General features: G+C 47.5%; 3 protein-coding genes across 3 annotated transcripts; all 3 read right to left on the reverse strand.

The window, feature by feature from the left end:
- Positions 1-1,935: 1,935 nt before the first annotated feature.
- On the reverse strand, positions 1,936-3,700 carry LOC118512220 (clavesin-2-like). The gene is made up of 2 exons (XM_036056335.1): positions 2,832-3,700; positions 1,936-2,772 (listed from the first exon to the last, which is right to left on the reverse strand). Exons 1-2 carry the CDS (start codon positions 3,570-3,572, stop codon positions 2,518-2,520), a joined length of 996 nt encoding a protein of 331 aa, XP_035912228.1. The 5' UTR covers positions 3,573-3,700; the 3' UTR covers positions 1,936-2,517.
- Positions 3,701-6,358: 2,658 nt separating this feature from the next.
- LOC118512224 (retinaldehyde-binding protein 1-like) lies at positions 6,359-8,477 on the reverse strand. Its single transcript, XM_036056339.1, has 2 exons — positions 7,360-8,477; positions 6,359-7,285 (listed from the first exon to the last, which is right to left on the reverse strand). The coding sequence occupies exons 1-2, from the start codon at positions 8,068-8,070 to the stop codon at positions 7,025-7,027; spliced, it is 972 nt and encodes a 323-aa protein (XP_035912232.1). The 5' UTR covers positions 8,071-8,477; the 3' UTR covers positions 6,359-7,024.
- A 1,557-nt stretch (positions 8,478-10,034) lies between these two features.
- On the reverse strand, positions 10,035-12,875 carry LOC118512223 (alpha-tocopherol transfer protein-like). Its single transcript, XM_036056338.1, has 2 exons — positions 11,995-12,875; positions 10,035-10,651 (listed from the first exon to the last, which is right to left on the reverse strand). The coding sequence occupies exons 1-2, from the start codon at positions 12,709-12,711 to the stop codon at positions 10,388-10,390; spliced, it is 981 nt and encodes a 326-aa protein (XP_035912231.1). The 5' UTR covers positions 12,712-12,875; the 3' UTR covers positions 10,035-10,387.
- Between the last annotated feature and the right edge of the window lie 21 nt (positions 12,876-12,896).

Raw genomic sequence — 12,896 nt, forward strand, 5'->3', positions numbered from 1 at the left:
GGACTTGGGCCCAAACAAACAGTCACGACATGCGTCGACGTGCACACGAGGGAAGGGGATTTGCACGTTGTGTGAAGATGAAGATGTCGGTTGGGCGGTGGTCTAGTAAAAGTGGCAGACGCGCGATCATGAATGATCGTATCAGTGTGCTGTTTTATATGCAATTTAATGGATATTTTAATATTTTCTCAAAGAGAATTATTTATTTAGCTAGTCACTGGTTCTGATTGCATAAATTCTGGGACTTTGGTCCCTTAACAAATTCTATAATATTATGTCATTGTTGCAGATTATTAATGATCTCATTTTATAACTGTCCAGTCACTGTTTAATAACTCTTATGTAAAACCATCATTTTATCGCTCATATAATTTTGAACCACCACTGTACTAAGCATTAAGCCTCTCTGGCTCACTCTCGCTCTCCGGTTAGGAAATCTCATAATAATCCGATGCGTACGATCGACAGTTGGTGCAAGCCGTTCGCAAGAGCAGCAGTAGTAACCTTAGTAGGCTTTGTTATGATTAGATCACCACCCCCACCCACCACCTTCCAAAATCCCCCCCCCCCCCCCCCCAAGAAGATGAAGTTGACTTTTGAATCCCCATTATGTGTATGCTGTTTCCTTCGCCGACCTAAGGTCAATACGAGGACCGATCGGCCGAAACGTAACGCCGGTGCCAACCGAACACACACGTGTGTAACCCCGCACGGTGTACAATTTCGTTTGGCTTGCCACTGTGTTTATTTCGCTGCTCCCACAACATGGTACCGGGTGTATCGAGCTATTCATAATTCATGAGTTTACCGAGAATCAATCAAAATTTGCTAAACCAAGTTGCAAAAGAACACTACTCTTCTGTTTGTGTTTTTTTTTTCTTCTTTTTCGGGGGAGCGTCCAATTACCGGATGAGCGTGGCAAAGGGCTATGGCAACGAAAACCCACTTTCGGACGCGAGCAAACGGTCTTGACAACGACCACGATCACAGCTGCTGATGCTTTGCACGTAGGGCGCGTAAGTGCGATGTGAAATTGGTTGGTAGTAAAATCTGCACGTTAAGGTATTTTGTTGACCGAGGAGACGATTGATGGCTGTTGCCAGATTCGGTTGAATTATGAGAGCATCACTAGTTTATGGGTTTGGGTAATGAATAATTGATACACGTTCAGTTGAATGGTACATGATGGGTTGTTGTAAGGGATAAGATTATTGATATTTTAAAATCATTTGTCTTGTCAACTCACTTCCTTGTTCCACTATTTGTCTGCCTTACCGATCGTTAAGATAGAAACAAAGTTCTAAAACTATTAGAAGAACTGTTTACATTTACACACTACAGACAAATGTTCTCCCGCAGAAAGCAAACACTGTCGATTAATCGATTTTGTGCACGGAAATGCAGTTAAAAAGGGGTAGTGACAAAATAATGGATGCAGAAGTAATATTGAATGTTTGTGCTGCGAATGGGCAAGGGGCGCAACATTGTATCCTCTGCCGAGAGCGAGCTGATCAAAAATCGATTAGAAGAATGTTTTTAACACATTGATCGTTAGCTGTTTTTTGAAATAAAGTCACGCCTAAAGGTATGCAAATTGGTGTGCGTTTTTCGTATCGGCGTGTGTGAAGATTGCATACCTTCGGGCACTCTTTCTAGCAGTCGAACAAAACGCTTCATTTGATTTTTGAAATATTTAGGTTACGATTCAGAACGCATTGACGTCAAAATGACTATGTTGGGTGTTACGATATTCGCTGCACGTAATTTCCAGCGATTGAATCAACGAGGAAGCGTGCTCAGAAATACTTTGCGCATAACAATGTTTGTTACAAGCATGATTGATGCCTTGTCAGACTTCCGCCTTGTTGGTCGGTAGCGAATTTCTGTACTACTAATTAATTTAACTAGCCAAAACCACTGAAACGCACTGCGGGATTTTCATTCAAAATGCTCTTTTTATTAAAATATTTCTTTTACAAATATACACATTGATAAAATCTTATGCTACTACCAACACACATCGCCCGTCAAAATTTACATCGTTCATCGTACAAACTTCATCCTTCACACCTCGGGCGAGGGTCATCCTTGAATAAAGATTATCATTTCTGGTCACATCGGCCACGACGCACCCACGATGATGTTGAAAAAGAAACCTTTTGTTTTCCCTCGGCCCGGGCACCCATCGCGCATTCGGCAGGTGCTAATTATTATCATTACGCGCAATGTCAACATCGGCCACTGCCGATCGGACGCTACCAAAGTCTTTCGACGTCGAGGGGTTTCGTACAAAATCTTACACGAAATCATTAACCATAGAGAGGGGAGGAAAATGGAATAAAATGAAACATTTCTTCTATCCACCATTGTTCCTTAGTGTAATAAGTATTTAAGGCAAACACGAAATCAATCGGGATTATACGTAAACAATCGAGCGAACAAAAAACAACCAAGAGATACATCACAGTCTAAGAGAACCCATTACATTAAAACTAAATACGTCCAGCAGGGCACATTCTAGTCCAGCTGCAGCTTCCGGAAGCTTCCGATCGTGCCACTTTCAATCTCGGCCACGTGGGCCTTTTTGCAGCTGTCCAACTCTCGTCCAACCTCGTAGTCCATCTCGTCCAGTGCGAGCAGCTGGGGACGGTACATGTGGCAGCGCTTCTTGAACGCCGCTATGTGCTCATCCTTCGGGATCACTCCACCGTACTCCTGGGGGATCAGCCGTTTGTCCACCTTTTTGTGCAGATCCTCCCAGCTGCGGTGACACTGTAAATAGGGCAACACGTAAGTCCTCTGTGCCAGACACCGGAAACGCGTGCTCTTACCATGATGCGATTGCGCAGTTTCTCGTTCATCAGGGCCAGCGTGTAGTTGGCGATCTTCAATGCCAAGCTCGGTGTATTGACGAAGTGCAGCTCCTGGATACGCATCGGTACAGCGTTGTTGAGGTACGTCGCCAGATCGCGGATATCGTTCAACGTCACCAACCCCAACATTCCCATCGTAATGCCAGACAGATCGTACACCAACACAAACCCAGCACACTGCACCGACGCATCATCGTACAGCGTTTCACCCACCAGCATGTGCATTCGACTCCCGTGCCCAACGGTGTACACTTTCGGGTCCAACGTGCCTGCATCACCAAAAATCACTGTCCTGCCACGTGCATCCTTCTCCAGCAACGGATACAAAAACCCGGCCTCCACAAGCTCACACATCTCCCGATCCTCGATATCCAGCCCCTTGAACCAGTGCGGATGAACGACGCGACACGACAGATAGCGCTCCAGCATGTGGGACGCGTTGATGAACGAGTACTTCTTGGTGCGCAGGAAGCGCAACAGAAAGCGTGCATCGGTGCGGCATCGCTTGATGCTCGGATGCTTCGCTATCCAGTCACGCAGCTGCGCCAGGCTCTGGTCACGGATCGTCGGGTTTTCACGCAGAAAGTCCCGCGCTAATTGCTGGCAGTGTGCATCCAGCTCGTCGATCTCGTTATCGTAGCGGGCGGGCGCTTTATCCAGGTTCGGGACCGGAACCACCACTAGCTCGTCACTGGGCATGATACCGACGCACCTTTGCTATCGTACGCGAGGATCACAACACTCTTGCACCACTCTGTGTGTCACCGACGTTGGGACAACCGCACCGTACGACCGATCGAGACGAAATGAACCTGCGACGTGCACGATCGATGGTTTAATAATTAAAGATTCGGGTGCGTGAGTGCGCGAGTGTGTTGGCACTGGAAATGGCAACAGACAGAGAGAGAGAGAGGGAGGGAGAGCTGAAGCATTTGTCAATGGACATCGTGTATTTGCCTTATGGGGACGCATGATTCGAAAGGAAGAACTCCCTGTGGAGCGAGCTTTGTGATGAGGTGACAATTGGTTAGCCTAATAAGTGTAGCTAACATTCTTGAAGTAGGTTGGAACACTATGTCAATGTAAGGGAGAGAGCGAGAGAGAGAGAGAGAGAGAGAGAGAGAGAGAAAGAGAGATACCTGTTGCATCTCACCTGCACAGTTTACGGTCAGCTTAAGTGTTGGCAACTTCAGCTTGCAAGTGTTTGCAAATGATGGATGGATAATCGATGATCCGGCGCTGCAACGGCCCGGCGAATGACGTTAGTCGTGTGTAAGAATGGAAATTTTACTGAAAAAGTTGCAGTACGATCCTCACCGAGTGGGGAGAATTATGAAGCATTTACTCATACCCTGGGGCCTGGGGCTTTTGGATGATTTGCACACCTAAAAGCCTCAATTATTGATTGCTGCTTACGAGTTGCAGATAAAATCGGGCTTTTTTGAGTCATCAGTGTGGTGCGATCGTATAGTGCAGCTGGTAAGATGGTTGTTACGTGCAATGAAAGGCGTGAGTTCGAATCTTGTCTGGGTCAATCTCTCAGGAGTGGCTTATAAATGCTTATTTCTTAAATTAGTTCGCTTTTCTCCACATTTATTTAAGCAGAGTTTGCATAAATTGACCCAAACTTGAGAGCAACGCCGCGCAATGTTGATTTGTTTTGTGTTTGCGCCTTCTCAACGGCCGTGCCAAATAAAAATACCATTCAAATTTTTAATAACCATGCACGCAGCTTCACTCACACCACTGTACTCTCGCGCGTACGAAGCGCACTACAACAATCGGTGCGCCAGTCAGTCATCTTATAACACTGTGTGTACACACAACAATAAGTTTTCATAAATTATGCCGCGGGATATACTCGTTTCGTTCCTTTTTTTCCACGGTGTGTGATCCTTTCCCTCCCCGTTTTTACGCAATCCTTTCCTCGTCGGGGTCGTTCCCCATTTCGCTTCATGATGGTCGGATGGCAGCATTGAGTAATCGTAAAGTGCAAGTTATTCGTATTAGTAGTGCTGCGGGACCGCATGCATGATGATGCTGACCGATCGGAACGATTACAAATGGACGGTAAAATAATACGGCCCAAAGACGGCGCATGAGTAAACCATTGCCTTGCGATCGGCGGCTGCTGCTTCATCATTGCCGTCTGCGCACCAGCCTGAAAATCCATCCCAAATCCGTACGCCAAGGTTCAATTATTCAATTGCTCTCCCTTTCGTTTCGTGGGGGACTGTTTTGGCGCAGGAGACTTTTGGCTGTACTTTCACTCCCCGTGCACTACAGGCGCGCAGCAGCCGTCAAGTGAGGGCGACCACTTTGAGCGTGTGGTCAGGGCATCCCTCCGAAAAAAAGAAAAAGTCTTCCAAAAAAAAAAACCCCAACCAAGCTCATGGCGTAATAATGCTACCCAGCGATTGATGCTCTTTCGGTTTTTGGGTTTCAATTTTTTGGGGCCACATCGGCATGCTTGCTTGCTTGCCCAACCGCTCAATTGAACGGCTGTCATTGCACATCAAAGCAACCGCTTTGGCCCGACGGACGTACGAGATGAAATCTTCGTCTCGCCGAGCTCGGGTTGGATTTTGGATGCTGGGCGTGTCGGAAGGTGTGGTATGTGTGCTTGATCAAGTGAGCAAATGTTGGCCTACCGTGGCCGATGAGGTGCAACATTCACTGCCGTGCCGATGGGTTACGGGTTCTTGAGCAGTACGGGTGGGTGCGAAACGATAAGTGCAAATATCCACGACCTTAACCTAAGATAACCTGACGAGCATTTCGCTACCGGATTCCCATCCCAATGGTGCTATCGATGCAGAAATAATAAAAGAGTAATTAAGTTTATGCAGGCGCAGGACACATTTTATTGTATGGATAGTGTCCGAAGGTTGTAAGGAATAAGGGGTTTAACTGCGCTCTAATCCATTTTTTAAGAAACTCATGAGAGTTAGCTCTCTCTCTACCTCTCATGAGTTTTGTATTTTAAATATTTTTTTGCCACCCTGAATCTTGAAGGTGGTTTAAAACAACCGGATAAAGTATTCGGTCTTATGTCCTCTAGCTATTACTCACCAAGAATTGCAGCTGTTAGAAAAAAGCAAGCAAGCTGTAAAACAGCAAGAATTTCTATATGAGGACATAATTTTATATTTAATGTCTTTGATTAAAAATATTAGTTTCCTAGCCAATTTTTCGATCCTTTCGTTCGTACCGTTTAATAAAAAAATCTTTAAATTATTTATTGATTTATTTGTTTAATTAGTTATTTATATTTGAAACAGTGTTGGTGGACCCCTCGGCCTACTTGATGAGCTTTTGTTTGGCGCAAAATGAAAAAGAAGCTTAAAGCTTCGATCTGTTACATGAAAGCTCTGTGCACTGTTAAAGCACTCCGAATCGATTTAAGCGACTTACGCTAACCGATTTTAAGTCCATTAAGGGAAATAGAATTGTTTTTGGAAAAATAGTTTCAAATAGCGAAAAAAAGGTTTGCTAAATTAGTTTGCAGCATTTATTTAACCCCAAAGCCCATGCAACCCTACACATACAGCTTACACATAATACTGGGTATAATACTCTAACGTGCCTCCACGCAACCCTGTTTGACGTCATCACCACAACAAACCAGCATCAGACTCTCTCTACCATCCTCCCCTCAATACCCTTTGAACCCCACCATACTGGCGCCGAAACAATCGCACAGAACTAGTTTCTAGCTTACAATGTCAGGTTCGAGGCGCAATATCGGACCATATGATCGATGCGGGGTTTTAACAGGTTTTAATGAGATTTCGGTGTGGCAGCTCCGTTTTGATCTGTCATTTGGCATTTGTTTATTGCTAAATGCTGCTACGTCATTCGCAATAGCGTGACTAAACAAGAATTTCAACTAGCTCCCCAAAGCCCCTCTGTGAGCCAACGTAAGCAATATGTACGAATCTCCTTCACGGTTCCGTATTTCGAGATGGATGTTTGCCTTTGTGTCCGGTGCTAATGTTCGAAACAATCAACGGCGTCGTACCTTTTACGGAGATAAGATAACTTTTTTGCAATGAAGCACCCGTGAGGGACAACGTGTGTGTGTCTGTGTGTTAGCTTATCACAACAAAACACCTCCACCAGTTTGGGTGGTTTGAGGAGGAACTGAAAAACTAATCGATCGAGAGCTTTCGGAAGCTGCCCACAGCGCCATCCGCGACAACTTCACCAACGTCCTCGTGTACGGCTGCCTCTCGAGGATCTTTCATATCAATCTCCATATCGTCCAGCTCGAGCAGGGTTGATCTCTTCAAACGAAGATACTCGCGGAACTGTTCGTTCAACGCCTTAAGTGAGGGACCCTTACCACCATAGTCTAGTGGCAGTAGCTCAGGCGAAACCTTTGCACGTAGCTCCTCCACCGTGCTATGACACTGGATCACCGGGAAGAGAGAGAGAGAATTCATTAAAACTGTCATACTGGCTCGTGTTTAAACGCAGTAATTACATGGATGCGGGCCCGGAGCTTCTCACTGGCAAACGACAGGCAGTATTTGCTGATCTGAGCGGCGAACGTAGGAACACTGACAAAGTGGTTCTCTTTCAATCGAACCGGAACACAATTGATGACACTTCGCAGGTACCCAGCCAGATTGTCCAGTGTCCAGCACGTGACGTGCGCCATCGACATGCCACCGTTATCGAAGATGTGCGTAAAACCGGCAATCTGGTTTGGTTCCTCGTCCAGCAACGCTTCGGCCACTAGCATATTCAACCGGATCATGGTGTCGGAGTTGTATCGCTGTGCGTCAAAGTTCCGAACCACACCGAAGATCACAATCCTTCCACTCGCCGAATCACGCCCGATCGGTAGCATACAGCAAGCGTCCAGCACGGCCACCATGTCCGGATCCTCCGGATCAAGCTTTGCAAACCACTTCGGATACGTCTGACGCATCGTCAGATAGCGTTCCAGCATTTCACAAGCCCTTGGCACGGAAAACTTCTTCACACGCAAGAACCGCAGCAGAAACCGATCGTCCGTACGGCAGCGCCGCAGTCGTCCATTTTGACGGATCCACTCACGCATCGCGGTCAGCGATTGTTCCCTTAGGCCGTCATCTTCGCGCAGTTCCGAGGCGGCAATCTGCTCCAGCCGGCCGGACAGTTCGTCACCGGATTGACCCACGCACGGGAAGAACGTTTGGGCGCGTGCCATTTTCGAGACTGCGTCCGTTACCCAACTGAACACTCACTGCTCAGAACCGAAGCACCGGTGCCGGTCGGGGTCTATTGCCGTTTAATAACACACAAACTCCCTCCACCACCGGAACATCATTCGCGGACGATTACGGAGCTTTTTTTTATCTGTTTTTTGAGTTTTCGTTCCCTGCCGCATGACTGACTGACTGGCTGACTGGTTGGGGGTGATCTAGCGGATTTTTGAACAGTGATCCTCTCACCGTCTAGCAGCTCCAGTGTGTGTGGAGATACATTTAATTGACTGCCTGACTGACAACACAGCCGAAACACACAGACGCTCAGTGCTCGTCAAACGGCAGCACATACTCCAGCCTTTCAAGCGAGCTGTCAATGACGAGACCTACCAGGGCAGTGAGGGTTCGGTTGGGCTGGGAGTCGCATCACTGCTCCACACTGTACGTTTATGGTTTATTTGTTTACTTTTAGCGAGGGCGCAGCAAGATATGGCGCGTGTATTCGGATGTAAAGATCGCGCATCATTGTGAATGATTGCAGCAACACACTGACACTGCGTGCGTTCGTATCTAGCGTATCTTCGTGTTTCGGAGCGTGTGACGTTTATCGGTGTGAGTGTATGTGTATGTTAGTCGTTTGTTAGAATTATATCATTGCGTCCGAGAGGCGTGGAGACATATCAGATCGTGCGGAATGAACGTGCGTACTGAAGGGTAAATCAATTACGGAAGTGAGACGGAAGGTTTGTGAGATAAACTACAACAATTAAGCAAAAGATGCTACTCTTGACTTCCCGATAGACACATAAGTACGTAACACGTGTGTAATGGATCGTGCTGCAATTAGAGGGATTTTTCGTTTCATCTGCGGAATTTCAAACAGGGCAATCTCTTAGTTTACACGAAATACACGTTTATTCTTATTTATTTCTGTAAAATACCTTGCAAAAAGGAAAAATTCTAACGTCTAAATCACATGGAATAATTCCACCAGACCATTGTCATGTGCATTGCATACCTTTAGGCGTGCCTCGTAAACAGTGGCGCCGGGAAGTTTGCAATCCGCGTAACATGTTACTAAATGATGCAGATTGCTATCTTTTTGTGAACCTTTCTTATCTAAGGCAATCAGGAAACTGTTTTGAAACTTTGGTCATCCTTGACTCGTGTCGGCCGATGGCCCCGGAAGCTGGAAAGTCGTTCATAATAATTCCAGGTGCTCACATTCCAATCAGAACCAAACCAAAATTTCGAAAACAAACCCTTAATTAATGATTAAATTGAACTTAGCGATTACATCATGCGACATGGATACAATCACATAATCTAAGACGCTCACTAAACCTTTTCCCGTTGTTAATCGTTAATTTAAAGGTTTTTAAAATAAAATCTACTAACGACAAAACACGGCCGGAATGTACCCAACAGGTAAGCCCTCTGGCATCCAACCCGTACTGCTAACCATTCCCGATACTTTACATGCTCTCTGCATTTATCGTTGATTCAGCGCCCAAAAAATTTGGCCGTCATGCGTTTGCTAGCAGTAGCCCAATCACGCAATCCCAAATCCAGTCTCTCTTGTTTCGTCCTCAAAAGCAAGCATAAAATAAAGAGAAATACAATCGATACGAATGTCCCGCCATTTATCAAAACACACCAGCAGCCCGGTTGGAAAAGGCAGCTGGCATGTGTACGGTGCACCGGAGACCCGAGCCCAGCGAACGATGCTATCTACTGCCATCGGCCCCTACAGGCCCCTAACTGCATTCAGCAGACGACAATGGACGCCGCTCGTCAAAGCTGCTGTTGCCGTGGGGACACAGTGAGCGTCGATTTCGTGACGGGCTGCCGGGAGAAATCGATCATAAATAGTGATCGTTTCGTAGGCGCTGTTTGGAAATTGTTAACTCATAGTACGTGCCGTTCGCATGTTCCCGCGTATGATTGATTGGATAGCGGTTGTCGATGCAGTTTTTAAGTGTGTTTGAAATGTTTTTATTGTAATCCTTATATTCATGATCACTTCTTCGTTGCCGCCTCCAATCGTTTCTTAGTAATGCTGAAGCAGCTTGACACCTGCGGTCAAACGAAAGAGAAATAAAGCCAACATCTGAGAGTTTGGTGGCAAACGCGTTGGTTGAGAATATTTAATACATCCCTTAAAAAATAATACATCCCTACGTGCCTATGACCCTAATGCTAGTGATATGATACCGTCCTACAGACGAAACGGAGAAGATGGTGAAAGGTGACCTCCACAAATGACTCCAAAATCGCTTATAAATAATGTCCAAACACAAGCCACCCGCTGACAGCCCTTCAATCGATGTCCAGCTTGCGGAAGCTGCCCACCATCCCTGCATCGATGCCGCCCGGTGCACATCCGGTCTTGCTCCAGACGGACGAAAACTTCGCCACATCGATCTCCATCTGATCCAGCATCTGTAACTCTTCGCGGCTCTCGCGGATGCGCTTGCTGTAGACGTGCGTGAGGGCTTTCGGTTCCTCGTTCTCCTCGGTGTACTCGGTCGGGAGCAGAGTTTTGCCCAGGTAGCTCACCGCCTCGTTCATCGTCTTGTGGAACTGTGATGGAGAAAAACGGGGAGAAAAAGAAAGAATTTTCATTGAATGCGTCACTCGGGGATTTCAAGATCGAGTTCAAGTTTTCAGTCCAGCTAAAAAACGTCACAGTCAATGAAGCCTCGTTCAGGTGGGAAGAGTTAATCGGTACAGTAAACACAGTGAGTTGAATGATCTAGAGAGAGAGATCGAAATACAAACTAGTCGTATGAGTGTTCTGTGCTGCTCGTAAACCTGTCCGGGGATCGCCCAAGATCGCCTGAGGACGCTGAGTTTGCGTCATTTTAGCAACAACATGATAACTTTTACGATCGAAATCGATACACAATCCCCGCCGGCCATGCGCAACCCAGTAGATATCGTCGCGATCATTTTCTATCGATCACGCACGCCCAGAATCAGCGATCGCTCTCACTTGAACTCCTTTCGAACAGCTTGAGGGAAAAACTGGGTTTCGAAATTTGCATCAAACCCTCTTTTCAAGGTGAGCTTAGTTCGTAGGGGCCGACTCATTCGTAGCGACTTAATCACCTCATCGAACGCACGGTAGATGTCGCGCGTCCGGAGTACAATGATCGCCCAATTGATGTTGTCACTGGCAACGGTCCAACGGTGCTCGGTTAATAATTCATTACCGAAGCTGTAATCATACGCTCGAGCTGAACCGTTACCCAGGGCAACACCAACCAACCATCATCCTTCTTAGTTCACCTTCAAACACACCCTGTCATTTGCTCCGTTCGGCGTTGGCACAGCAACCACCGTCGAATACCGTTGAATTTTAAGATTCGCTGTGCATAACATTATGTATATGAGTAGCAGCGTGGCTTTAGTCACACGAATTTGGCAACATCAGGCGATTGTGGCGGCGACGACCGCGGCTACCCGTAAGATGTCTTCGTTTCCGTTTGCCTTTTCTCTCATTCACAGACACGGTTTTGGAGATAGTTTTGCAAAAAAAAAAAAATATCCATTGGGATTTCTATTCCTACACAAGCAAGCAAGATTGGTATATCGGATCTGCTCATGGAGCACAGGGCCGGACGATACCGTTTCTTGGCGGAGGCGGCGGTGAGAATGCTGTGAAACCGTCCAATGTGTCCAACAGCATTGCGTAAGGAACGCCCCGATTGCGGCAACCCGTGGCCTACTACAAGTCTTTTGTGTCTATCCAAGCAGGCTGCTTTCTTCTCACACAGTTTTATGTCCACTTCACAAAACAATCCAAGTCACCAATCGTCCATCCCCATCCATATTCGGAGAAGGTGTGAATTTCGCAGTCCATCTCGTATCTCGAAGGTCTCGGCGGTAAACGAAAAACGGCACTCTGGCTTTAGACTACTCACAAAGAATCGGTGCTTCAGCTTCGGGCTGACGTAGGTGAACAGCAGGTCGACGATCGAGGCGGCCACCTTCGGCAGCCGGATAACGTGGATCTCCCGGCACCGGATCGGTAGCAGGTGATTGATGTACGGTCCGATGTTGCGCATCTCGCTCAGCCGGAACAGCGTGAAGTGGGCCATGGACGCTTCGTAGCAGTCGACCACGAGGACGACGCCCGCCACCTGCACCATCTCGTCGCACGACAGGATCTCCATGTTCATGTGCAGAAACCGTATCAGATCGACCAGATCGTACTTGTCCACGCGGAAGTTGCGCGACTTGATCAGGATCACGATCTGGCCCTTGGCGTCGAACCCGAGCACATGGAACACCTCCTCCTCGCCGAGCGTCTGCATCGTCTTGTCGAACGGGTCCAGCCCCTGGAACCAGTGCGGGAACGTTTGGCGCAGCGCCAGATAGCGTTCCAGCATTTCGCACGCCTTCGGGATGGAGAACTTGCGCTGGCGCAGAAACCGCAGCAGAAACACCGAATCCGTACGGCACCGCCGGATGTACGGGTGCTTCGCAATCCACTGGCGCATCTGGTCGATCGCCTGCTTCCGGATCAGATCGTCCTCTCGGAGCTGGTCGGCCGCCAGCTTCCGGTACTGCTCCGGCAGGCTGCACCGATACTCGTCGAACTTGTCCGGACACTTCTCGACACCGTACGTGACCGTCATCCTCTCGAGTTTTAGGGGGTTGACTCCTGTTCGCGATCACCACCAAACACCAACTGACACCGCCGATGGACGCGATCGGTCTGCGAAAGCTTCTGTGGTATTGTGCCGCCGTTGTGTGGCCTCCTGTCTCCTCCGCGCACACTCCGCGCGGTTTCGGAAAAACTCACTTTCCCTTTCCACCGTCA

This window comes from Anopheles stephensi, chromosome 3 (genome assembly GCF_013141755.1).
Source record: "Anopheles stephensi strain Indian chromosome 3, UCI_ANSTEP_V1.0, whole genome shotgun sequence".
Taxonomy (NCBI): Eukaryota; Metazoa; Arthropoda; class Insecta; order Diptera; family Culicidae; genus Anopheles; species Anopheles stephensi.

Excerpts from the sequence above, each read along its gene's own strand:
- LOC118512220 (XM_036056335.1), bottom strand. The coding sequence starts at position 3,572 with ATGCCCAGTGACGAGCTAGTGGTGGTTCCGGTCCCGAACCTGGATAAA. Across the intron at positions 2,773-2,831 it reads AACTGCGCAATCGCATCATG|TGTCACCGCAGCTGGGAGGA; the intron begins GTAAGAGCACGC and ends CCCTATTTACAG.
- LOC118512224 (XM_036056339.1), bottom strand. The coding sequence starts at position 8,070 with ATGGCACGCGCCCAAACGTTCTTCCCGTGCGTGGGTCAATCCGGTGAC. Across the intron at positions 7,286-7,359 it reads AGCTCCGGGCCCGCATCCAT|TGTCATAGCACGGTGGAGGA; the intron begins GTAATTACTGCG and ends CCGGTGATCCAG.
- LOC118512223 (XM_036056338.1), bottom strand. The coding sequence starts at position 12,711 with ATGACGGTCACGTACGGTGTCGAGAAGTGTCCGGACAAGTTCGACGAG. Across the intron at positions 10,652-11,994 it reads AGCTGAAGCACCGATTCTTT|TTCCACAAGACGATGAACGA; the intron begins GTGAGTAGTCTA and ends TCTCCATCACAG.